The sequence below is a fragment of the Entelurus aequoreus genome, linkage group LG21, assembly GCF_033978785.1.
Source record: "Entelurus aequoreus isolate RoL-2023_Sb linkage group LG21, RoL_Eaeq_v1.1, whole genome shotgun sequence".
In the NCBI taxonomy this organism is placed as follows: domain Eukaryota; kingdom Metazoa; phylum Chordata; class Actinopteri; order Syngnathiformes; family Syngnathidae; genus Entelurus; species Entelurus aequoreus.
Window position 1 is genome coordinate 7,807,742 of NC_084751.1, and position 27,701 is coordinate 7,835,442.

The 27,701-nt window shown below is 40.5% G+C and overlaps 1 protein-coding gene across 5 annotated transcripts in view; it reads left to right on the forward strand.

The window, feature by feature from the left end:
- The window catches only part of ankfn1 (ankyrin repeat and fibronectin type III domain containing 1), a 129,783-nt gene that overhangs the window by 40,968 nt on the left and 61,114 nt on the right, over window positions 1–27,701 (forward strand). For 3 of the 5 annotated variants that reach the window (XM_062030705.1, XM_062030703.1, XM_062030704.1), the window contains exons 6-7: window positions 1,391–1,428; window positions 27,498–27,623. In XM_062030705.1, the coding sequence (XP_061886689.1) occupies window positions 1,391–1,428; window positions 27,498–27,623 (164 nt within the window). The remainder of the gene's footprint in view (window positions 1–1,390; window positions 1,429–27,497; window positions 27,624–27,701) is intronic. The other 2 variants (XM_062030706.1, XM_062030707.1) reach the window with 2 other exon arrangements.

The window sequence follows — 27,701 nt, forward strand, 5'->3', positions numbered from 1 at the left end:
AAAATAAGGTAATTAGGAGGTAGATAAAAAGTATACAAAGGTAATACAATTTAAATACAATAAATAAAAGATGGTTAAAAGAAGTTAAAGGTAAGTAAAAGGTTTAAAAAAAAGTTAATGTCTGGTCAAAGAAGGGAAACAAAAGTAATAGAACGTTTTAAAAAAAAAGGTAAATAGAGGCCAAAAACAAAATAAATAAAAGGTAAATGGAAGATAATTAGAAGGTAAATATGGTAATTAGGAGGTAGAATAAAGGTAAAATAAGGTAATTAGGAGGTAGATAAAAGGCATAATAATGTGTATAAAAGGTCAAATAAGATAAAAGGTAAATAAAATAAATACAAGGTAACACAATTTAAATATAATAAATAATAGATGGTTAAAATAAGTTAAAGGTAAGTAAAAGGTTAAAAAAAAGGTTAATAGATGGTGAAAGAAGGTAAACAAAAAAAAGGTAATTTGAAGCCAAAAACAAAATAATAAAAGGTAAATGGAAGATAATTAGAAGGTAAAATGTGGTAATTAGGAGGTAAAATAAAGTAATTAGAAGGTAAATAAAAGATAAAAGAAGATAAATAAAAGGTAAGATAATGTTAATATATGGTAAAAGAAGATGAAAAAATAATTCAAATAAGGTTAAAAAAAAGTAAAACAAGATAAATGGAAGATAAATAAAAGGTAAAATATGGTAATTAGGAGGTACAATAAGATAAAAGAAGGTAACACAATTTAAATAGAAGGTAAAGGATGGTTATAAAGGTAAAGGATTAATAAGGGTGAATAAAAGGTAAAACAATGTTAATAGATGGTTAAAGAAGGTAAAGGGGTTAATAAAAGGTTAAATAATGTTAATATATGGTAAACGAAAGTAAAAAAGAAAGAAAATAGAAGGTAAAAAAAAAAGGTAAATAGAAGCCAAAAACAAGATAAATAAAAGGTAAATGGAAGATAAATAGAAGGTGAAATAAGATAATTAGAAGGTAAATAGAGGTAAAAGATAAATAAAAGGTAAATGGAAGGTAAATTAAAGGATAAATAACAGGTAAAACAATCTTAATAGAAGGTAAATGGGTTAATCTAAGGTAAACAAAAGGTTAAATAATGTTAATATATGGTAAAAGAAGGTAAAAGAAAATGTAAAAGCAGGTCAAATAGAAGGTAAATAGAAGCCAAAAACAAGATAAATAGAAGGTAAAAGAAGATAAATAGAAGGTAAATAAAAGGTAAAAGACGGTAAAAGGAAGGTTATGGCAAGGAGGAAAAATATTAGTTTATTTCCACTATTTTCCCTAAAATAGTCCGTGATGCTCCAAAGTGTTTTATCTTGTGAATGTGAGGAACTAATCATCAGTCAAATATGTCTTCTTCTTCTTCTTCTTCTTCTCTGCAGAGTCTGGGAACTCCCAGCAGATACGACTCCAGGAAGAAGTAAGTCTTCACACGTCTACCTCATTTTAATGTGGCCCACATGTCTTCACACGTCTACCTCATTTTAATGTGGCCCACATGTCTTGGAACTCTACCTCATTTTAATGTGGCCCACATGTCTTAGACAGTGTTGGAACTCTACCTCATTTTAAAGTGGCCCACATGTCTTAGGCAGTGTTGGAACTCTACCTCATTTTAAAGTGGCCCACATGTCTTAGGCAGTGTTGGAACTCTACCTCATTTTATAAGATATCCATCAAATTGTAAAAATGACCAAAGATTTTACAGTAAAAAAACTATAATCCTGTTTTTCCATTTACAGTAATATGCTGTACATTCTAGAGTGCAACATTTTGCCAATTTTTTTACTGCAAAAATCGGAAAACATTTTTTTTAGTGTATGTAAAACAAAATTCTACTTAAATGCGTAAGGAATTGTATCATAACATCACGAGGTGAATAACTATGTTTATTAATTATTCATAAGTACAAACGGCCCTCTGAGGGCAGCCATGACTGTGAGTTTGACACCCCTGTGTTGAAGTACTACTATGATAATACTACTATTCATAAACTATGATAATATTCTGTTTTATAGGTACTACTATTCATAAACTATGATAATATTCTGTTTTATAGGTACTACTATTCATAAACTATGATCATATTCTGTTTTATAAGTACTACTATTCATAAACTATGATACTTTTCTGTTTTATAAGTACTGCTATCCATAAGATATGATAATATTCTGTTTTATAAGTACTACCATCCATAAGTTATGATAATATTCTGTTTTATAAGTACTACTATCCATAAGAAATGATAATATTCTGTTTTATAAGTACTACTATCAATAGGATATGATAATATTATGTTTTATAAGTACTACTATCCATAAGAAATGATAATATTCTGTTTTATAAGTACTACTATCAATAGGATATGATAATATTATGTTTTATAAGTACTACTATCCATAATCTATGATAATTTTATGTTTTATAAGTACTACTATCCATAAACTATGATAATATTCTGTTTTATAAGTAGTACTATCCATAAGCTATGATAATATTCTGTTTTATAAGTACTACTATCCATAAGTTATGATAATATTCTGTTTTATAAGTACTATTATCCATAATAAATGATAATATTCTGTTTTATAAGTACTACTATCCATAAGATATGATAATATTCTGTTTTAAAGGTACTACTATCCATAAGTTATGATAATATTCTGTTTTATAAGTACTACTATCCATAATAAATGATAATATTCTGTTTTATAAGTACTACTATCCATAGGATATGATATTATGTTTTATAAGTACGACTATCCATAATCTATGATAATATTCTGTTTTATAAGTACTGCTATCCATAATCTATGATAATATTATGTTTTATAAGTACTGCTATCCATAAACTATGATAATATTCTGTTTTATAAGTACTACTATCCATAAGCTATGATAATATTCTGTTTTATAAGTACTACTATCCATAATAAATGATAATATTCTGTTTTATAAGTACTACTATCCATAGGATATAATATTATGTTTTATAAGTACTACTATCCATAATATATGATAATATTCTGTTTTATAAGTACTACTATCCATAAGAAATTATAATATTTTGTTTTATAAGTACTACTACCCATAGGATATGATAATATTCTGTTTTATAACTACTACTATCCATAATCTATTATAATATTCTGTTTTATAAGTACTACTATCCATAAGAAATTATAATATTTTGTTTTATAAGTACTACTACCCATAGGATATGATAATATTCTGTTTTATAACTACTACTATCCATAATCTATTATAATATTCTGTTTTATAAGTACTACTATCCATAAGCTCTGATAATATTATGTTTTATAAGTACTACTATCCATAAGCTCTGATAATATTCTGTTTTATAAGTACTACTATCCATAAGCTCTGATAATATTATGTTTTATAAGTACTACTATGATAATATTGTGTGTTCCATGTAAAGGTTGCAAGAGTGTCCTCAGTGATGCTGTAGTGCAGGGTCTGGCAACCTAAAAAGACTGCATTAGTAGTTGAATGAACAGGTGCCTGACTTGAGCGGCCCCCAGGCCCCCCTGGCTTATTTCCACTCTTTTTCATTAAGTTGATGTCAATCCCCAGCTGGCCCTCAATCTCCTGTTGCTTCCACGCCATCTCTGAGACGATGAAACATGTCTGTCAGTAACCAGGGCGAGCTGCGACGCGTAAAAAGAGTGTTTGGGATGATTAGTCGTCTGCGCCGAGTGCAACAAACACGGGGTTTCACCCAACATCTCCTTTTTTTCCAATGCTGCTTGACTGTGGCACTCGTCTGCAGCTGCACTGCATGATCTTCACAACACACACACACACACACACACACACACACACACACACCGAGGGGCCCAAGGTAGCCATTAAGTCTAATAGCTGCTGGCTACTCGTTGCCATGGCGATGGGAAGGCGCAACGTACTTGAGGTTTTAGCGAAGAGAGCAAACTGCAGCTTTGTGTGCAGTCTTTCATGTAAATTTGATGAGCAGCGGCATTGCCTCTCCTGTCAAATTGATCACAAAGCCAAAGAACAAACATTAGATGGAGGAAAATGTGACGCTGCGAACTTTCAACAGTTGGCTGAGAGCCATCATTTGTATATAACATGGTTTCCATGGATACACGGCGTGCATTTATGGTCTTTAACAACATGGAGTCCGAGCACTGAATTAGTCCACGTGTGCTTGGTTCTTGGGAGTTGAAGTGAGGATTAGCATGTGGTACACCAGCCGCTACAACGTTGTTGAACCTCACTTCTATGAACAACGTTTGATGGAAGAAGATCGGGTTTGGGAAATAGTCCCGCAAATCAAAGTCGGGCTTTCAAAAAGCCTGTGCTCGGCAGTTAGCACACTTGCCTCTCATTTTTTCGGGGTTTGCAGTAGAAAAAACTTGACCCAGCCGACAAAAAGTTCACTCTTTCCTTTTCTTTGCCGCTCCACTTTTATGTTAATATGAAGTGCCACTCACGTTAGCTCGGCGCTAAATCGGCTCACCCAGCTTGTACTGTCGATAAGTGGCTGATGACCATTTTACATATAATACATATAACTAGATGAACCATCTGTGGCTGTGAAGTGAACACTAGTAAGGTTGTAAATGCTGTATAGAGTAGGCTAACCCATGTGGTTCCTGTGGATGTGAACATAATTACTGTAGTGACTAAATAACATAGTGACTGAAACAGACAAAGTAATGTGTACATAATGTCAATAACTAGAAACACATAATGTGTAAATAATGTCAATAACTAGATGGACCATCTGTGAAGTGAACTCTAGTAAGGTTGTAAATACTGTATAGAGTAGGCTAACCCATGTGGTTCCTGTGGATGTGAACATAATTACTGTAGTGACTAAATAACATAGTGACTGAAACAGACAAAGTAATGTGTACATAATGTCAATAACTAGAAACACATAATCTGTAAATAATGTCAATAACTAGATGGACCATCTGTGAAGTGAACTCTAGTAAGGTTGTAAATACTGTATAGAGTAAGGCTAACCCATGTGGTTCCTGTGGATGTGAACATAATTACTGTAGTGACTAAATAACATAGTGACTGAAACAGACAAAGTAATGTGTAAATAATGTCAATAACTAGAAACACATAATGTGTAAATAATGTCAATAACTAGATGGACCATCTGTGAAGTGAACACTAGTAAGGTTGTAAATACTGTATAGAGTAAGGCTAACCCATGTGGTTCCTGTGGATGTGAACATAATTACTGTAGTGACTAAATAACATAGTGACTGAAACAGACAAAGTAATGTGTACATAATGTCAATAACTAGATGGACCATCTGTGAAGTGAACTCTAGTAAGGTTGTAAATACTGTATAGAGTAGGCTAACCCATGTGGTTCCTGTGGATGTGAACATAATTACTGTAGTGACTAAATAACATAGTGACTGAAACAGACAAAGTAATGTGTACATAATGTCAATAACTAGAAACACATAATGTGTAAATAATGTCAATAACTAGATGGACCATCTGTGAAGTGAACTCTAGTAAGGTTGTAAATACTGTATAGAGTAAGGCTAACCCATGTGGTTCCTGTGGATGTGAACATAATTACTGTAGTGACTAAATAACATAGTGACTGAAACAGACAAAGTAATGTGTACATAATGTCAATAACTAGATGGACCATCTGTGAAGTGAACTCTAGTAAGGTTGTAAATACTGTATAGAGTAGGCTAACCCATGTGGTTCCTGTGGATGTGAACATAATTACTGTAGTGACTAAATAACATAGTGACTGAAACACACAAATTAATGTGTACGTAATGTCAATAACTAGATGGACCATCTGTGAAGTGAACTCTAGTAAGGTTGTAAATACTGTATAGAGTAGGCTAACCCATGTGGTTCCTGTGGATGTGAACACAATTACTGTAGTTACTAAATAACATAGTGACTGAAACACACAAAGTAATGTGTAAATAATGTCAATAACTAGATGAACCATCTGTGGCTGTGAAGTGAACACTAGTAAGGTTGTAAATACTGTATAGAGTAGGCTAACCCATGTGGTTCCTGTGGATGTGAACATAATTACTGTAGTGACTAAATAACATAGTGATTGAAACACACAAAGTAATGTGTAAATAATGTCAATAACTAGATGAACCATCTGTGGCTGTGAAGTGAACACTAGTAAGGTTGTAAATACTGTATAGAGTAGGCTAACCCATGTGGTTCCTGTGGATGTGAACATAATTACTGTAGTGACTAAATAACATAGTGACTGAAACAGACAAAGTAATGTGTAAATAATGTCAATAACTAGAAACACACAAAGTAATGTGTAAATAATGTCAATAACTAGATGGACCATCTGTGAAGTGAACTCTAGTAAGGTTGTAAATACTGTATAGAGTAAGGCTAACCCATGTGGTTCCTGTGGATGTGAACATAATTACTGTAGTGACTAAATAACATAGTGACTGAAACAGACAAAGTAATGTGTACATAATGTCAATAACTAGATGGACCATCTGTGAAGTGAACTCTAGTAAGGTTGTAAATACTGTATAGAGTAGGCTAACCCATGTGGTTCCTGTGGATGTGAACACAATTACTGTAGTTACTAAATAACATAGTGACTGAAACACACAAAGTAATGTGTAAATAATGTCAATAACTAGATGAACCATCTGTGGCTGTGAAGTGAACACTAGTAAGGTGGTAAATACTGTATAGAGTAGGCTAACCCATGTGGTTCCTGTGGATGTGAACACAATTACTGTAGTGACTAAATAACATAGTGACTGAAACACACAAATTAATGTGTACGTAATGTCAATACCTAGATGAACCATCTGTGGCTGTGAAGTGAACACTAGTAAGGTTGTAAATACTGTATAGCGTAGGCTAACCCATGTGGTTCCTGTGGATGTGAACATAATTACTGTAGTGACTAAATAACATAGTGACTGAAACACACAAAGTAATGTGTACATAATGTCAATAACTAGATGAACCATCTGTGGCTGTGAAGTGAACACTAGTAAGGTTGTAAATACTGTATAGAGTAGGCTAACCCATGTGGTTCCTGTGGATGTGAACACAATTACTGTAGTGAATAAATAACATAGTGACTGAAACACACAAATTAATGTGTACGTAATGTCAATAACTAGATGAACCATCTGTGGCTGTGAAGTGAACACTAGTAAGGTGGTAAATACTGTATAGCGTAGGCTAACCCATGTGGTTCCTGTGGATGTGAACACAATTACTGTAGTGACTAAATAACATAGTGACTGAAACACACAAAGTAATGTGTACGTAATGTCAATAACTAGATGGACCATCTGTGAAGTGAACACTAGTAAGGTTGTAAATACTGTATAGAGTAGGCTAACCCATGTGGTTCCTGTGGATGTGAACATAATTACTGGAGTGACTAAATAACATAGTGACTGAAACAGACAAAGTAATGTGTACGTAATGTCAATAACTAGATGAACCATCTGTGGTTGTGATGTGAACACTAGTAAGGTTGTAAATACTGTATAGTGGAGGCTAACCCATGTGGTTCCTGTGGATATGAACATAATTACTGTAGTGACTAAATAACATAGTGACTGAAACACACAAAGAAATGTGTACGTAATGTCAATAACTAGATGGACCATCTGTGAAGTGAACTCTAGTAAGGTTGTAAATACTGTATAGAGTAGGCTAACCCATGTGGTTCCTGTGGATGTGAACATAATTACTGTAGTGACTCAATAACATAGTGACTGAAACAGACAAAGTAATGTGTACATAATGTCAATAACTAGACGGACCATCTGTGGCTGTGAAGTGAACACTAGTAAGGTTGTAGATACTGTATAGAGTAGGGTAACTCATGTGGTTCCTGTGGATGTGAACATAATTACTGTAGTGACTAAATAACATAGTGACTGAAACAGACAAAGTAATGTGTAAATAATGTCAATAATTAGATCAGTGTTTCTCAACCTTTTTTGAGCCAAGGCACATTTTTTGCGTTGAAAAAATGCGGAGGCACACCACCAGCAGAAATCATTAATAAACTAAACTCAGTTAAGAGTAAAAAGTTGTTGTCGCAATTGTTGGATATGACTTTAAAGCATAACCAAGCATGCATCACTATAGCTCTTGTCTCAAAGTAGGTGTACAGTCACCACCTGTCACATCACACCCTGACTTATTTGGACTTTTTTGCTGTTTTCCTGTGTGTAGTGTTTTACTTCTTGTCTTGCGCTCCTATTTTGGTGGCTTTTTCTCTTTTTTTTGGTATTTTCCTGTAGCAGTTTCATGTCTTCCTTTGAGCGATATTTCCCGCATCTACTTTGTTTTAGCGATCAAGAATATTTCAGTTGTTTTTATCCTTCTTTGTGGGGACATTTTGTGATTGTCATGTCATGTTCGGATGTACTTCGTGGACGCCATCTTTGCTCCACAGTAAGTCTTTGCTGTCGTCCAGCATTCTGTTTTTGTTGACTTTGTAGCCAACTCAGTTTTAGTTTCATTCTGCATAGCCTTCCCTAAGCTTCAATGCCTTTTCTTAGGGGCACTCACCTTTTGTTTATTTTTGGTTTAAGCATTAGACACCTTTTTACCTGCACCCTGCCTCCCGCTGTTCCCCACGTCTACAAAGCAATTAGCTACCGGCTGCCACCTACTGATATGGAAGAGTATTACACGGTAGTTTGCAGATGATGTGGTCCTGATGGCACCTTCGGTTCGTGACCTTCAGCTCTCACTGGATCGGTTCGCAGCCCAGTGTTCAGCGGCCGGAATGAGGATCAGCATCTCCAAATCTGAGGCCATGGTTCTCAGCAGGAAAGCGATGGTTTGTACAGTCCAGGTAGAGAACGGGACTCTGTCCCAGGTGGAGGAGTTGAAGTATCTCGGGGTCTTGTTCAGGAGTGAGGGAAAGATGGAGAAGGAAATCAGCCGGAGAATGGGAGCAGCCGGGGCTAGGGTTAGGGTTAGGTATTACAGTCTCTCTGCCGCACTGTTGGGACCAAACGAGACCTGAGCCAGAAGGCAAAGCTCTCGGTCTACAGAGCTATCTACATTCCTACTCTCACCTATGGTCATGAAGTGTGGGTCATGACCGAAAGGATAAGATGGCGGATACAAGCGGCCGAAATGAGTTTCCTCAGAAGGGTGGCTGGCATCTCCCTTAGAGATAGGGTGAGAAGTTCAGTCACCCGAGAGAGACTCGGACTAGAGCCACTGCTCCTTCGCTTGGAAAGGAGCCAGCTTAGGTGGTTCAGGCATCTCGTGCGGATGCCTCACCAGCGTCTCCCTAGGGAGGTCCTCGTTGCACGTCCCACTGGGAGGAGACCCCGCGGCAGGCCAAGGACCAGATAGGGGGATTACATCTCCTCTCTGGCCTGGGAACGCTTCTGGATTCCCCAGGAGGAAGTCGCAAATGTTGCTCTGGAGAGGGAAGTCTGGGGTCTGGGGGTCTCTGCTGGAGCTGTTGTCCCCGCGACCCCATTCTGGATAAGCGGTTGAAGATGGATGGATGCCACAAGTGGTGGAAACGTGTATTACAACTGAGTATGGGCCACAGCTGAGAAACACCGGTTTGAACTAAAAGACAACAATTCACCAAAGTTCTTCTTTTCTTCTGTCGAGTCCTGCTCACAATAGTCCGCGTTCCATGTCAGACGACACGGAATGCACCACGCCTGACACACAAGGTCAGAAAAACACACACACTCTCTTAAAGGGACAGTACCCATTAATAAAGAGTGACTAAAATAAATCAAATACTGAATAAATGGGGATAATACTAATGGCAATAATTATAAGTGTGAATTTCCCTGGCTTAAAGGCCTACTGAAATGAAATGTTTCTATTTAAACGGGGATAGCAGATCCATTCTATGTGTCATACTTGATCATTTTGCGATATTGCCATATTTTTGCTGGAAGGATTTAGTAGAGAACATCGACGATAAAGTTTGCAACTTTTGGTCGCTGATAAAAAAAAGCCTTGCCTGTACCGGAAGTAGCGTGACGTCACAGTTTGAAGGGCTCCTCACATTTCCCCGTTGTTTACAATGCAGCAAGAGCCATTCGGACCGAGAAAGCGACGATTTCCCCATTAATTTGAGCCAGGATGAAAGATTCGTGGATGAGGAACGTGAGAGTGAAGGACTAGAGTGCAGTGCAGGACGCATCTTTTTTCGCTCTGACCGTAACTTAGGTACAAGCTGGCTCATTGGATTCCACACTTTCTCCTTTCTCTATTGTGGATCACGGATTTGTATTTTAAACCACCTGGGATACTATATCCTCTTGAAAATGAGAGTCGAGAACGCGAAATGGACATTCAGTGCCTTTTATCTCCACGACAATACATCGGCGAAGCACTTTAGCTACGGAGCTAACGTGATAGCATCGGGCTTAACTGCAGATAGAAACAAAAGAAATAAACCCCTGACTGGAAGGATCGACAGAAAATCAACAATACTATTAAACCATGGACATGTAACTACACGGTTAATGCTTTCCAGGCTGGCGAAGCTTAACAATGCTGTTGCTAACGACGCCATTGAAGCTAACTTAGCAACGGGACCTCACAGAGCTATGCTAAAAACATTAGCTCTCCACCTACGCCAGCCAGCCCTCATCTGCTCATCAACACCCGTGCTCACCTGCGTTCCAGCGATCGACGAAAGACTTCACCCGATCATCAATGCGGTCGGCGGCTAGCATCGGATAGCGCGTCTGCTATCCAAGTCAAAGTCCTCCTGGTTGTGTTGCTGCAGCCAGCCGCTAATACACCGCTTCCCACCTACAGCTTTCTTCTTTGCAGTCTCCATTGTTCATTAAACAAATTGCAAAAGATTCACCAACACAGATGTCCACAATACTGTGGAATTATGAAATGAAAACAGAGCGTTTTGTATTGGATACAATGTGTCCCAATACTTCCGTTTCAACCATATGACGTCATCATACATAGACGTTTTCAACCGGAAGTTTAGCGGGAAATTTAAAATTGCTCTTTATAAGTTAACCCGGCCGTATTGGCATGTGTTGCAATGTTAAGATGTCATCATTGATATATAAACTGCGTGGTCGCTAGTAGTGGCTTTCAGGAGGCCTTTAATTCAGTAATAAAACATTTCATAACCAAATCTAGCTGTTAGCCAATGCTAGCGAGCAGGACTGGATGTTCTGGTCGGATCTTACGGGGTTGGTGACCAACTAGCATAAGAACTCGTAAGTTGAGGTCAGGGTGTTGCTTGTTGATGATGTTTGGCAACCCGCTTGTGGCCCACAGGCCCACCCGTTAGGGGCCTCCGCTGCACACCAGTCGGGGAACCGATCATCAAGTGAGGGCTCTCCGCTCTCAGGTCAGAACTGGGCCACGACTTGAGCTGGGTTACTAGACGGCGAGACGCAGACGTTTCCGCGCCATCGCCCGCGGCACCAGCCGTGACATTTAGTCGCTTTCTGCACTGTGCGACACCCGGGGAGGCGCTAATGTAACGTTCTTTGATGGATGTGAGTCATTTCCTCGCTGTCGCCCGCTCCCCAAAGTGCCGCTCCAAAACCTCCCACACACACACACACACACACACACACACACACACACACACACACACACACACACACACACACATACACGACCGCTGTGCTGTCCATTGAAGTTAAGTCTACTCCTGCTTCACTGCAGAGTCGTGACTTGTTGGCTGGTTGACATCTTGTCAGTAACGAGCACCAAGGTGCTGATAACTCAAGAGCCAGCATCAGGGTCTGGGGTTGGAATGGGGGGGGCGCCGTCCCACAGACACTTTTCTCACCGCACAAACACGAAAATGCCCTCAAAGCACTTCTATTCCATACGGCGCCACAAAGCCGGATTGTGTTTGGCGGGGAACACGCCGTGCTCTGGAAGGAACGAGGCTGAGGCGATAGACGAGACAAGCGAAGGCGGACAGGTTTCACACGTCGTCATCTTCCTCTTCCTCGCACATGAAGAGTCTATACACACAGGAAGTGTGTATAGACTGGGTGCGCCCCCACCCTTCGCGTATCATGACCCTTTTTGGACGTCACCACATCAAAAAATCAACACAAGATGTCAAAACGGCCAAAACTGTCAGGTGCCCAGGGAAGAAAAAAGAGAAAAGAAGAGGAGAAACGAGAAAAAGACAGAGGTAGCAGGGAGGTAACGTTAGCCTACATGAAATTATTTGTCTGTTACAGAATGTGATAGTAACCTGGCTTTTTAGCATTAAGCTAATGTTACATGATTCGGCAATTGCTAATCAATAAATAGCTAGTTCTGTTTTAACGTCGGGTTAATATTGTGGAGGGGGCTAAATTGTTATGGAAAATAATAATGTAACGTTAGGTAATTACAGTACTCCCACCTTACATTCCTCAGGGACATTTGTATTAGATCTTTTAAGCAGGTGTTTTTTGTTTACATTGTTATTGCCTTCTGGTTAGCTAATGTTTGCCCTGCAGGTAATAGTCACTTTTCCACCCCTTTATATATTAGGTATAGTTGTAAGCCTAGTTGTTAAAGTGCACATCATTAATGTTAATTAAGCAACATCACATGAGAGGGAATGCTGTTTTTTAATTTGAGCACTGCTGTGATTCGGTTAAAGATAATCATAACATAACATTCTCATATAATATGTTAATTTGCTTTCTTTAAGTAAAAAAAAAAGGTCAAAGACAAAGCTATTCGGTTTCTTGTGAGTATATACACTTCACTGCCGATGTGGGGGGGCGCCACCTACAATCTTGCCTAAGCGCCAGATTGGTTAGGGCCAGGCCTGGTTGGACTTGTCCTCATACCAACATTTTGGTATGCGCACTAAAATGTATTTCCATACTTTTCAAAATAAAGGGGACCTCGAAAAAGTTTATTTGAACTAAAAAGGTTGCGATACATTAAACATTTGTTTCTTATTGCAATGAAAGAAGAAGAACAAAGACTCCTAATTAGTCTAATTAGTAACATATTGTGTCATTTTATTTTGTCAACATTATTCATCTACTTCTTCATTTACTGTTAATATCTGCTTATTTTCTGTTTTAACATGTTTTAACATATTTATCGGTATCGTTTTTTTTATTATCGGTATCGTTTTTTTTTGTTTTTTTTTAATTAAATCCACATAAAAAACACAAGATACACTTACAATTAGTGCACCAACCCAAAAAACCTCCCTCCCTCCATTTCTTTCTGTTATCAATATTCTGGTTCCTACATTATATATCAATATATATCAATACAGTCTGCAAGGGATACAGTCCGTAAGCACACATGACTGGTCCACTAATAGTACTAACCTTTAACAGTTAATTTTACTCATTTTCATTCATTACTAGTTTCTATGTAACTGTTTTTATATTGTTGTACTTTCTTTTTTATTCAAGAAAATGTTTTTAATTTATTTATCTTATTTTACTAATTTTAAAAAAAAGTACCTTATCTTCACCATACCTGGTTGTCCAAATTAGGCATAATAATGTGTTAATTCCACGACTGCATATATCGGTATTGGTTGATATCGGTATCGGTAATTAAAGAGTTGGACAATATCGGATATCGGCAAAAAGCCATTATCGGACATCCCTAAAAAAGACAAAAGATTTTGTGATAGTAAAAAATATATTGTACTTTGTATCGTTACAGTCTGCCTGTGTAAATCACGGCGTTTGTTTACATTGAGGAGCGCTAGCTTGCTGTTAGCGGTGAGCTATTGTAGCCTCCTACAGTGTGTAGTGAAGCATGTTTAGCTATTCCTTGTCCTCCAGTGATAATGATACTAGTAAGAAACATACTTTATTTGTCGCCATGGAGGCCAGGATTAGTGATTTAGAAGTAGCTAAAACACTGCCGACTCTATTACATGTATGTATTATATACACATGTATTTATACATGTATAAGTATATACATATATATATTTATTAGGGCTGTGAATCTTTGGGTGTCCCACGATTCGATTCAATATCGATTCTTGGGGTCACGATTCGATTCAAAATCGATTTTTTTTTTTTTTATTCAACACGATTCTCGATTCAAAAACGATTTTTTTTTCCCGATTCAAAAGTATTCTCCATTCATGGAATACATAGATTTCAGCAGTCTGCTGACATGCAAGCAGAGTAGTAGATTTTTGTAAAAAGCTTTTATAATTGTAAAGGACAATGTTTTATCAACTGATTGCAATAATGTACATTCGTTGTAACTATTAAATGAACCAAAAATATGACTTATTTTATCTTTGTGAAAATATTGGACACAGTGTGTTGTCAAGCTTATGAGATGCGATGCATTTATTTTTATAAATGTCTAATGATAATGTCAATGAGGGATTTTTAATCACTGCTATGTTGAAATTGTAACTAATATTGATACTGTTGTTGATAATATTCATTTTTGTTTCACTACTTTTGGTTTGTTCTGTGTCGTGTTTGTGTCTCCTCTCAATTGTTGTGTGTGGTGTTTGTGTCTCCTCTCAATTGTTGTGTGTGGTGTTTGTGTCTCCTCTCAATTGTTGTGTGTGGTGTTTGTGTCTCCTCTCAATTGCTCTGTTTATTGCACTTCTGAGTGTTGCTGGCTCGGGTTTGCTTTTGGAATTGGATTGCATTGTTATGGTATTGCTGTGTATTGTTTTGTTGGATTGATTCATTAAAATAAAAAATGTAAAAATATATATTTTTAAATAAATAAAAATAAAAAAATAGATTTTTTAAAAATGAGAATCGATTCTGAATCGCACAACGTGAGAATCACGATTCGAATTCGAATCGATTTTTCCCCACACCCCTAATATTTATACATACAGTATATATGTACATATATATATATATGTACACTACCGTTCAAAAGTTTGGGGTCACCCAAACAATTTAGTGGAATAGCCTTCATTTCTAAGAACAAGAATAGACTGTCGAGTTTCAGATGAAAGTTCTCTTTTTCTGGCCATTTTGAGCGTTTAATTGACCCCACAAATGTGATGCTCCAGAAACTCAATCTGCTCAAAGGAAGGTCAGTTTTGTAGCTTCTGTAACGAGCTAAAGTGTTTTCAGATGTGTGAACATGATTGCACAAGGGTTTTCTAATCATCAATTAGCCTTCTGAGCCAATGAGCAAACACATTGTACCATTAGAACACTGGAGTGATAGTTGCTGGAAATGGGCCTCTATACACCTATGTAGATATTGCACCAAAAAGCAGACATTTGCAGCTAGAATAGTCATTTACCACATTAGCAATGTATAGAGTGTATTTCTTTCAAGTTAAGACTAGTTTAAAGTTATCTTCATTGAAAAATAAGGACATTTTAATGTGACCCCAAACTTTTGAACGGTAGTGTATATGTAGTATGTATATATGTATAAATATGTATATACATATATATATATACACTTTTATGGACATCATTTCTAGGCGCAGTCAGGGTGTTGAGGGGATCTGGTTTGGTGTCTGCAGGATTAGGTCTCTGCTTTTTGCAGATGATGTGGTCCTGATGGCTTCATCTGGCCAGGATCTTCAGCTCTCACTGGATCGGTTCGCAGCCGAGTGTGAAGCGACTGGGATGAGAATCAGCACCTCCAAGTCCGAGTCCATGGTTCTCGCCCGGAAAAGGGTGGAGTGCCATCTCCAAGTTGGAGAGGAGACCCTGCCCCAAGTGGAGGAGTTCAAGTACCTGGGAGTCTTGCTCACGAGTGAGGGAAGAGTGGATGGTGAGATCGACAGGCGGATCGGTGCGGCGTCTTCAGTAATGCAGACGCTGTATCGATCCGTTGTGGTGAAGAAGGAGCTGAGCCGGAAGGCAAAGCTCTCAATTTAGCGGTCGATCTATGTTCCCATCCTCACCTATGGTCATGAGCTTTGGGTTATGACTGAAAGGACAAGATCACGGGTACTGAAATGAGTTTCCTCCGCCGGGTGGCGGGTCTCTCCCTTAGAGATAGGTAGGGATGATGTTCGAAACCGGTTCTCCCGGGTGTTCGATAAGAAAAGAACCAATTCCATGGACTCGAATCCCTTTTTGAGAACCGGTTCCCGTTATCGAGGCCACTATAGTAAAGAAAAAGAGTTGGTTCTTTATTCGAATCCCTGGGAATGAATCCCGTCCCACAAGAAATGCCCTGTGGGACATCACAGGAAATGACGTAGCTCAGTCTAATGACTGAGCTACGTCATTTCCTGTGATGTCACATAAGTAGCAAAAATAATGGACCGGAAAAAAACGCCTCAATGGCTATTCACCTATAGTGATCACAGAGACAGGTTGTTTTTTTGTTACTGTATATATTTGTTTTTCTGAAAAATCCCACTTAATATACTTTGGGTAACAACAGTCAATATTTATTTATTTGTTTTATTTTATTTTTTCATATAAAATAAAAGTGAGCTTTTGTTAAACTAAATATTGTGTTTTTTTCCATATACAACAACCTATCTGGATTCGATAAGAGAATCGATAAGGAATCGGTTCGATAAGAGGATTCGATAATGGGCTCGAACTCGATAATTTCTTATCAAACATCATCCTTAGAGATAGGGTGAGAAGCTCTGTCATCTGGGAGGAGCTCAAAGTAAAGCCGCTGCTCCTCCACATGGAGAGGAGCCAGATGAGGTGGTTCGGGCATCTGGTCAGGATGCCACCCGAACGCCTCCCTAGGGAGGTGTTTAGGGCACGTCCGACCTGTAGGAGGCCACGGGGAAGACCCAGGACTCGTTGGTAAGACTATGTCTCCCGGCTGGCCTGGGAACGCCTCGGGATCCCCCGGGAGGAGTTGGACGAAGTGGCTGGGGAGAGGGAAGTCTGGGCTTCCCTGCTTAGGCTGCTGCCCCCGCGACAAGTAGATGGATGGATGGATGGATTATATTTTGAGCAATTAAAATCCCACTGAGATTCTCAGGGATCCAAAAGAGTCCCATTTTAGTGTTAAAATAATTCATACATTATTTCTTCATCTTTTTCACTTCCAACACTTAAATCTCTGATCAACGTCAGATCTGTCCGTCGATTATAAGTTATTGTTTTTTCATGTTCGTTTCATGCACTTTTTGTCAAAAACACACAGAATATGCAATATTTTCACCATAAAATAATTGGAATATTTGATGTTAAAGGCCTACTGAAATGATTTTTTTTTTATTTAAACGGGAATAGCAGATCCATTCTATGTGTCATACTTGATCATTTCGCGATATTGCCATATTTTTGCTGAAAGGATTTAGTAGAGAAAATCTATGATAAAGTTCGCAACTTTTGCTCGCTGATAAAAAAAAGCCTTGCCTGTAGCGGAAGTAGCGTGACGTCACAGGAGCTAGTATTCCTCACAATTCCCCGTTGTTTACAATGGAGCGAGAGAGATTCGGACCGAGAAAGTGACGATTACCCCATTAATTTGAGCCAGGATGAAAGATTCGTGGATGAGGAACGTTACAGTGAAGGACTAGAGTGCAGTGCAGGACGTATCTTTTTTCGCTCTGAGCGTAACTTAGGTACAAGCTGGCTCATTGGATTCCACACTCTCTCCTTGTTCTATTGTGGATCACGGATTTGTATTTTAAACCACCTGGGATACTATATCCTCTTGAAAATGAGAGTCGAGAACGCGAAATGGACATTCAGTGCCTTTTATCTCCACGACAATACATCGGCGAAATGCTTTAGCTACGAGCTAACGTGATAGCATCGTGCTTTAACTGCATATAGACTGGAAGGATAGATAGAAAATCAACAATACTATTAAACCGTGGACATGTAAATACACGGTTAATGCTTTCCAGGCTGGCGAAGGTTAACAATGCTGTGCTAACGACGCCATTGAAGCCAACTTAGCAACCGGACCGCACAGAGCTATGCTAAAAACATTAGCTCTCCACCTACGCCAGCCAGCCCTCATCTGCTCATCAACACCCGTGCTCACCTGCGTTCCAGCGATCGGCAGAAGGACGAAGGACTTCACCCGATGCGTTTGGCGGCCCGTAGACGTAGGAAGTCAAGGTGAGGTCGGCGGCTAGCGCGTCTGCTCTCCAACAAAGTCCTCCTAGTTGTGTTGCTGTAGTCCGCTGCTAATACACCGATCCCACCTACAACTGTCTTCTTTGCAGCCTTCATTGTTCATTAAACAAATTGCAAAAGATGTCCAGAATACTGTGGAATTATGAAATGAAAACAGAGCTTTTTGTATAGGATTCTACGGGGTACCATAACTTCCGTTACTCGGACTTCGTCACGCGCATACGTCATCATACCGCGATGTTTCAGCCGGATATTTCCCGGGAATTTTAAAATGTCACTTTATAAGTTAACCCGGCCGTATTGGCATGTGTTGCAATGTTAAGATGTCATCATTGATATATAAACTATCAGACTGTGTGGTCGCTAGTAGTGGCTTTCAGTAGGCCTTTAAGTAATTGGTGCCTTATATAATAATAATAATGGATTTTATTTGTAAAATGTCAATAACTCATAACATTAATTTTGATTCATTATTATTATTTTGAGTAATGACTGCAATAAAGAAAAAAGTCTGCATGGCAGCTTTGAGTTATTAGAGTCAACATTGCAGATTTTTCTCGTTACATTTCACTATTTATTTTTTTTAGAATGTGGCGTTAAACTCTAAGCTGTCGGCTGCAAATGTCCCCGGGCCACACTTAAGACACACGTGGATTAATAGCGCTGTAAATATTCAAATGAGTAGCACTTAAAGGGCCCGCCCCTTCATACACATTCCCCCGTCCTCTTCACCTGTTGCTCTCCGAGGGAGTCATGGAAACAGCGGAGCCAATGAGCTTCAGCCGCTGCCTGCTCCTCAGCGAAGGAGGGCGAGAAGCCACCTTCATTGTTTGCTTCATTCCGGGGCTTTCTTCATTCTCGCGCTCTCACATCCCAGACGCAGAGGGAGCCTCCCTAATTGTCGCGCACATGCAAAGCCCGCTCTAATGAAGCCATGTTTGGCCCACCAGGCCATGGAGAGCCTCATTTACCATGAAAGTGCACATTGACGCCTAATGGACTTGTTTAGTCCTTTCCCAGACGAACACTGTCCTGGTGTGTCAACATGATTTATTGGCGTAGCGCACTCTGCTAGCAGACAAAGAACAGGTGGAAGTCGCTCAGTGTGTTCCTGCAGCCTGTTGGCTCGCTTCCAAGCCGTGAATGAAAGGATTAGAGAGGGTGGGCGTCCACTTGAATTTACTGTGAAATCTGCTCATTACACTTGTGAAGTAAACAAATGTTGGTTGCCAAAAATTGAGAAAATGGCCACGGAGTGCAATTGCTCTAATGTGCACTTTTCCACACACCTCCATCTACCAACGTCATTGGTCCTTGAACGGGGTTCGAAAACAGAAACGTTTGATCAGCAAAGCACATTTCTCTGTAAAAAAACAACGTAAACATGAATAATTGGTTCCAGCCTCGACAAAAGTGCATATTTTAGTGAAAGATTGTATGTATATACTGTATAGCAAACATAACAAGGAAGTGATGCATCAACTTTCTATTTATTATCATGCCAAAACAACAACGGCAAGCTCAACTGTCCTGCATGCGCTGCTCTGCCAACACGCACGCCCACAAAAGTCCCTTTGGTGCCCTCACAAACGATCAGAAATCACAAAAACTTCCATCCATCTATCTTCTTCCGCTTATCCGAGGTCGGGTCGCGGGGGAAGCAGCCTAAGCAGGGAAGCCCGGACTTTCCTCTCCCCAGCCACTTCGTCCAGCTCTTCCCGGGTGATCCCGAGGCGTTCCCAGGCCAGCCGGGAGACATAGTCTTCCCAACGTGTCCTGGGTCTTCCCCGTGGCCTCCTACGGGTCGAACGTGCCCTAAACACCTCCCTAGGGAGGCGTTCGGGTGGCATCCTGACCAGATGCCCGAACCACCTCATCCGGCTCCTCTCCATGTGGAGGAGCAGCGGCTTTACTTTGAGCTCCCCCCGGATGACAGAGCTTCTCACCCTATCTCTAAGGGAGAGACCCAAACTCATTTGGGCCGCTTGTACCCGTGATCTTGTTCTTCCGGTCATAACCCAAAGCTCATGACCATAGGTGAGGATGGGAACGTAGATTGACCGGTAAATTGAGAGTTTTGCCTTCCGGTTCAGCTCCTTCTTTACCACGACGGATCGATACAGCGTCCGCATTACTGAAGACGCCGCACCGATCCGCCTGTCGATCTCACCATCCACTCTTCCCTCACTCGTGAACAAGACTCCGAGGTACTTAAACTCCTCCACTTGGGGCAGGGTCTTCTCCCCAACCCGGAGATGGCACTCCACCCTTTTCCAGGCGAGAACCATGGACTCAGATTTGGAGGTGCTGATTCACTTTTGGATCACAAAAACTTTAACAAGCATATTGCCACAATAATAATCATTTTAAAAAAGTAAAATCTGGCAAAGGTAGAGCAAGAAAGGAGAGGACACTCTTTTTTTCCCAAAAGGTCCAGTTTCATCACAGTAAAAACTTCTTGCTTCGTGGATTCCTCCACACTTGTGAGCACCATTAATGTACTCCTTGCGAATACAACCGGAAGGGGAGCAAATTCGGCTGGAAGTGCCATCAGCTATTCCTGATGCCAAGCCCCCACCCCGAACGTCTCTTTGGAGGAGAGGAGGGCAGTAAGATCACTGGGCAAGGATGAGAACATCAGGATCCTGGGGAGATGCACAGTCCTCCTCAACACGAGTGATTACCAAAACCAGTTGCTTACACTCTTTAAAGACTCCCAACATATGAAATACTCAAAAGGGATCCCACAAGTGGGTACAAGAGAAGAATCGTTGAGTGCTTACAAACTCTGCAAAAGTCAGAAGCCATCAACTGGGCTTATACCCTCAAGAAACCATCCCTGGTATTTATGCCCTTCCAAAAATACACAAAGGCAGTACCCCCCTCAGTCACATTGTCAGCAGCATCAACTCTGTGACACACCATATTGCTAAGGATGTGGCCAACATCTGGTTGGCAAAACTCCACATCCTGTCCAGAACTCCATGGACTTTGTAGCCAAGATCAGAGATCTGAAACTAAAGTTTCATTGGACGTCACCGCCCTGTTCACCTGTATTCCAAGCCAGGATGCAGTGGAGGCAATGTCTACTAGGTGATCTCACCTTACAGGATAGATCCACACTGAACCCAGAACTGTGATGTCCACATTGGGGAAAATAGGGTCCTCCATGTTACTGAAAGCCAACGCATACCGATCAAGACCTACGTTTTGACTCACATCACCCACTGGAACACAAACCGGGCGTTATCAGAACCCTACAACACAGAGCTGAGAATGTTCCTACCAGCCCACAGGCCAAAGAGAAAGAGCAAAGGCATTTGAGGAACACCCTCAAAACCTGTGGTTACCCCAGCTGGTCCTTTGTGAAAAGTGCATCCAGTTCCAGAAATAACAAGAACAGAGTGGATGAGGAGGAAAAAGGTTAAAAAATATTGTCATTCCATATGTATCAGTTATATCTGAGAGTAACTTTTAACCAGCACAACATTTTGGTACACTTCAAAGCAGGCAACACCCTGAGACAGAGACTGGTGCATCTTAAAGACTGGACACCCTACACCCACAAAAACTCTCTGGTGTATACTTGTATAGCGTTTTTCCACCTTCAAGGTACTCAAAGCGCTTTGACACTATTTCCACTTTCACCCATTCACACACCATGCAAGGTCCTAACTATGACCCATCAAGGGTGAAGAGTCTTGCTCAAGGACACAACGGACGTGACTAGGTTGGTAGAAGGTGGGGATTGAACCAGGAACCCTCAGGTTGCTGGCACGGCCACTCTCCCAAACGCTCCATGGGTGTTCAATATCTTTATGTTCCATTTTAATTTGTAAACATTTTAGATTATTTTTTTGTAATAAATGCGAGTGGTTAATCGGTTTGAAAAGTAACTAGTAGTGAACTGTGCAGAAAGTCACCTGCAGGGCTCCGCCTCAACAAAAATGCCGCGCAAACATTACAGGGAGACAGAACAGGACCGCTGACGGGGTGGGGGATTAGTAAAAAAATATTCAGTCTAAGGTTAAACTCCCGGGGAGGGGGTCCATACTGAAGCCAGAAATACAAACCTCAATAGCCATGGCACACATAAACAAGTTACAAAGAACCCACAAGACTTGCAACAGAGAGGAGGGAGGCTGCTGCTATTTTAGCGCTGCCCAGCCGTCCATCACTTCTAAGGGATTCAAGCTGTGGTGAAGGTGTTGGGGTGGGGGTGTGCATAGACCCATTGTCCAGGGTGTAGGGTTGTATAGGCCTGGAGTCGCTCTGCAGGCGTTACCAGCAAAGTTCAAGTCCCAGGTGTTGTTGAAGGAGGTCAGAGCATCCATCACTGAGGTGTCCTCGGGGGATGTTTACAGAACAGCCTTCTTCTCTTATGACTCTACATTCGACTATCTAAAAGTTTGTAAATAGAGGGGTTTGCTGCCCTTTGTCACCCATTCTGTTCATAACTTTTATGGACAGAATTTCTAGGCGCAGTCAGGGCGTTGAGGGGATCTGGTTTGGTGGCTGCAGGATTAGGTCTCTGATTTTTGCAGATGATGTGGTCCTGATGGCTTCATCTGGCCAGGGTCTTCAGCTCTCACTGGATCGGTTCGCAGCCGAGTGTGAAGGGACTGGGATGGGAATCAGCACCTCCAAGTCCCAGTCCATGGTTCTCGCCCGGAAAAGGGTGGAGTGCCATCTCTGGGTTGGGGAGGAGACCCTGCCCCAAGTGGAGGAGTTCAAGTACCTCAGAGTCTTGTTCACGAGTGAGGGCAGAGTGGATGGTGAGATCGACAAGCGGATCGGTGCGGCGTCTTTAGTAATGCGGACGCTGTATCGATCCGTTGTGGTGAAGAAGGAGCTGAACCGGAAGGCAAAGCTCTCAATTTAGCGGTCGATCTACGTTCCCATCCTCACCTATGGTCATGAGCTTTGGGTTATGACCGAAAGGACAAGATCACGGGTACAAGCGGCCGAAATGAGTTTCCTCCGCCGGGTGGCGGGTCTCCCACTTAGAGATAGGGTGAGAAGCTCTGTCATCCGGGAGGAGCTCAAAGTAAAGCCGCTGCTCCTCCACATGGAGAGGAGCCAGATGAGGTGGTTCGGGCATCTGGTCAGGATGCCACCCGAACGCCTCCCTAGGGAGGTGTTTAGGGCATGTCAGACCAGTAGGAGGCCACGGGGAAGACCCAGGACACGTTGGGAAGACTATGTCTCCCGGCTGGCCTGGGAACGCCTCGGGATCCCCCGGGAGGAGCTGGACGAAGTGGCTGGGGAGAGGGAAGTCTGGGATTCCCTGCTTAAGCTGCTGCCCCCGCGACCCGACCTCGGATAAGCGGAAGAAGATGGATGGACAGTAAAAAGTCGTTGTCACAATTGTTGGATATGACTTTAAAGCATAACCAAGCATGCATCACTATAGCTCTTGTCTCAAAGTAGGTGTACTGTCACCACCTGTCACATCACACCCTGACTTATTTGGACTTTTTTGCTGTTTTCCTGTGTGTAGTGTTTTACTTCTTGTCTTGCGCTCCTATTTTGGTGGCTTTTTCTCTTTTTCTGGCATTTTCCTGTAGCAGTTTCATGTCTTCCTTTGAGCGATATTTCCCGCATCTACTTTGTTTTAGCGATCAAGAATACTTCAGTTGTTTTTATCCTTCTTTGTGGGGACATTGTTGATTGTCATGTCATGTTCGGATGTACATTGTCTTTGCTCCACAGTAAGTCTTTGCTGTCGTCCAGCATTCTGTTTTTTGTTGACTTTGTAGCCAGTTCAGTTTTAGTTTAGTTCTGCATAGCCTTCCCTAAGCTTCAATGCCTTTTCTTAGGGGCACTCACCTTTTGTTTATTTTTGGTTTAAGCATTAGACATAGGGATGTCCGATAATATCGGCCTGCCGATATTATCGGCCGATAAATGCGTTAAAATGTAATATCGGAAATTATCGGTATCGGTTTTTTTATTATCTGTATCGTTTTTTTGTTTGTTTTTTTTTTGTTTGTTTTTTTTTATTTTTATTAAATCAACATAAAAAACACAAGATACACTTACAATTAGTGCACCAACCCAAAAAACCTCCCTCCATTTCTTTCTGTTATTAATATTCTGCTTCCTACATTATATATCAATATATATCAATACAGTCTGCAAGGGATACAGTCCGTAAGCACACATGATTGTGCGTGCTGCTGCTCCACTAATAGTACTAACCTTTAACAGTTAATTTTACTCATTTTCATTCATTACTAGTTTCTATGTAACTGTTTTTATATTGTTTTACTTTCTTTTTTATTCAAGAAAATGTTTTTAATTTAGTTATCTTATTTTATTTTTTTTAAAAGTACCTTATCTTCACCATACATGGTTGTCCAAATTAGGCATAATAATGTGTTAATTCCACGACTGCATATATCGGTTGATATCGGTATCGGTTGATATCGGTACCCGTAATTAAAGAGTTGGACAATATCGGAATATCGGCAAAGCCATTATCGGACATCCCTAATTAGACACCTTTTTACCTGCACGCTGCCTCCCGCTGTTTCCGACATCTACAAAGCAATTATCTACCTGCTGCCACCTACTGATATGGAAGAGTATTACACGGTTACTCTGCCGAGCTCTAGACAGCACCGACACTCAACAACAACACATCATTTGCAAACGATTGTTTTTTCGATTAGTCAACAAGATTTATTTAATTTTTTTATGATTATTAAGCGAATATTAAAATGTAGTTACTAAATAATTAAATTACTTAGGACCTAATTTACTACAAAAAGTGTATTTTCACAGTGAAAAATTAACTAAAGGAGAACTGCACTTTTTTTGGGAAGTTTGCCCGTCATTCTAAGTCTTTATGTGAGACAAGCACACATGAGATTTTCTTTTTTATGCATTCAAACCCAGAAATAAACGCCTATAAAGCGCTGTAAAAACATCCGAAAAGTGCTGCGATTGAGTTAAAACTTCATATTTTGCCACCTCAGTAGAATGCATGTCCACCTCTGGCACAGTCACTACAGCAGGGGTCAGCAACCTTTTTGAAAGCAAGAGCTACTTCTTGGGTAGTGATTAATGCGAAGGGCTACCAGTTTGATACACACTTAAATAAATTGCCAGAAATAGCCAATTTGCTCAATTGACCTTTAACTCTATGTTATTATTAATAATTAATGATATTTACACTTAATTGAACGGTTTAAAAGAGGAGAAAACACGAAAAAAAATGACAATTAAATTTTGAAAAATAGTTTATCTTCAATTTCGACTCTTTAAAATTCAAAATTCAACCGAAAAAAAGGAGACAAAAACTAGCTCATTCAAATCTTTTTGGAAAAATTAAAAAAATAATTTATGGAACATCATTAGTCATTTTTCCTGATTAAGATTAATTTTAGAGTTTTGATGACATGTTTTAAATAGGTTAAAATCCAATCTACACGTTAGAATATATAACAAATTGGACCAAGCTGTCAAGACTTGGTCTGTGGCGTGGTTTGTTTTCCCGTGGTGCAAAGGAATTGGACCAAACGTGGCGTGCAGGTGAGGACATGTTTAATATATTAACTCAAAAAAAGGCTCAAAGGGGGATAAACAAAAAGCGCTCACAGCGGAGGGAAAAAACTTGACTATGAAAACAAAAGGCGCGCACAATGGCGGAAGTACAAAACTAGACTATGAAAACAAAACACTAGCACAAAGGCAAAAAACTATGAACAATAACAAAACTTACTTGACATGACGAGAGGGGCAAAAGGCCGACTGCCTGGCAACAATGGCCTTAAATACTGGTGACATGATTAGTGAAAACGTGAGACAGGTGCGTGACATGAGGATGTGAAACAGGTGCGTGACAAGACAGGTGAAAACTAATGGGTGACCATGGAAACCAAACCAAACAAGGAAGTGCAACCAGGAACTAAAAAAAGAGCCCAAAACCCAAGCAAAACAAAAACATGATTAACACAGACATGACACAAGCTATATTTCTAACAAAGACAAATCATTATTTCTTCTAGATTTTCCAGAACAAAAATGTTCAAAGAAATTCAAAAGACTTTGAAATAAGATTTAAATTTGATTCTACAGATTTTCTAGATTTGCCAGAATAATTTTTTTGAATTTTAATCATAATAAGTTTGAAGAAATATTTCACAAATATTCTTCGTCGAAAAAACAGAAGCTAAAATGAAGAATTAAATTAAAATGTATTTATTATTCTTTACAATAATAATAAAAAAAAATATTATTTAAATTGTCAGGAAAGAAGACGAAGGAATTTAAAAGGTAAAAAGGTATATGTGTTTAAAAATCCTAAAATCATTTTTAAGGTTGTATTTTTTCTCTAAAATTGTCTTTCTGGAAGTTATAAGAAGCAAAGTAAAAAAATGAATGAATTTATTTAAACAAGTGAAGACCAAGTCTTTAAAATATTTTCTTGGATTTTCAAATTCTATTTGAGTTTTGTCTCTCTTAGAATCAAAAATGTCGGGCAAAGCGAGACCAGCTTGCTAGTAAATAAATACAATTTAAAAAATAGAGGCAGCTCACTGGTAAGTGCTGCTATTTGAGCTATTTTTAGAACAGGCCAGCGGGCTACTCATCTGGTCCTTACGGGTTACCTGGTGCCCGCGGGCACCGCGTTGGTGACCCCTGCACTACAGACTATAATTACTGCTTTCCAAAAAATATTTTTACCCCAAATAAGTGAAATTACATAATCTCCCACGACACACCAGACCTGAATCTCACGGCCCGCTAGTGTGCCGCGGCACAGTGGTTGAAAAGCACTGCTTTGATGTACCTAATTGACTGGCCGCCGCGTGCATGTAGTTTGCTAGTGACGGTTGGAACGACGGACTGTTTTCCCGTCCCCTGCAACATCACATCATTTTAATCCCCCCCATTGTTGCCTTCTCCTGCGCCTGCCACTCCTACATGCGCGCGTGTGTGTGTGTGTGTGTGTGTGTGTGGTGTGTGTGTGCGGGTGTGTGTGTGTGTGTGTGTGTGTGTGTGTGTGTGTGTGTGTGTGTGTGTGTGTGTGTGTGTGTGTGTGTGTGTGTGCGCCTGAGATATGAAAGGCTCTTCAAACATCTCCATCTCATCACTTCCCCCCCCCGACTCCCTCTCGCGACGCTCTGTTCGCTCGCTCGCTCGCTGGCTCTGGCGCCGGCGGACCATGCGCCCGCCTGGTGAACAGGTGTCCAGCGCGGAGACGCAGAGGCTGAAGGCAGCTCAGGACCTCCAAACGCTGGCTCTCGTCTCCTCCAGTGAGTATCAGCCACTTTCCGAGCCGCCGTCAGATGAATAGTTGTCTGGAGATGTTCTGCTGCGCCCCAGCAGGGGGTCGGTCGGTCGGTTCGGTCGGTCTTCCACTCGCGGCGGCAAAACACTTTCCTTCCGGGCGCCAGCTGGGACTTCGCCAGGACTTGACTTGCTCCTGATTGTCTTGTGTCCTCCAGGACCGAGGGTAAGATCTCACGCTTGGCTCAGAGGTGGAACCGGCGCGCGGCAGGAGATGCTCTGATCCAAGAACTCCAGCCCTGGTTTTACACGGGACTCCCCGGCTCCTCGGTCAGCCTGGACAGGTGAGGACCCGCGTTGACGGTTCAAGTGGCCGCGCGGGGCGAGACACGCCTGCGGGATGTGACGGAAATAACGGCTTT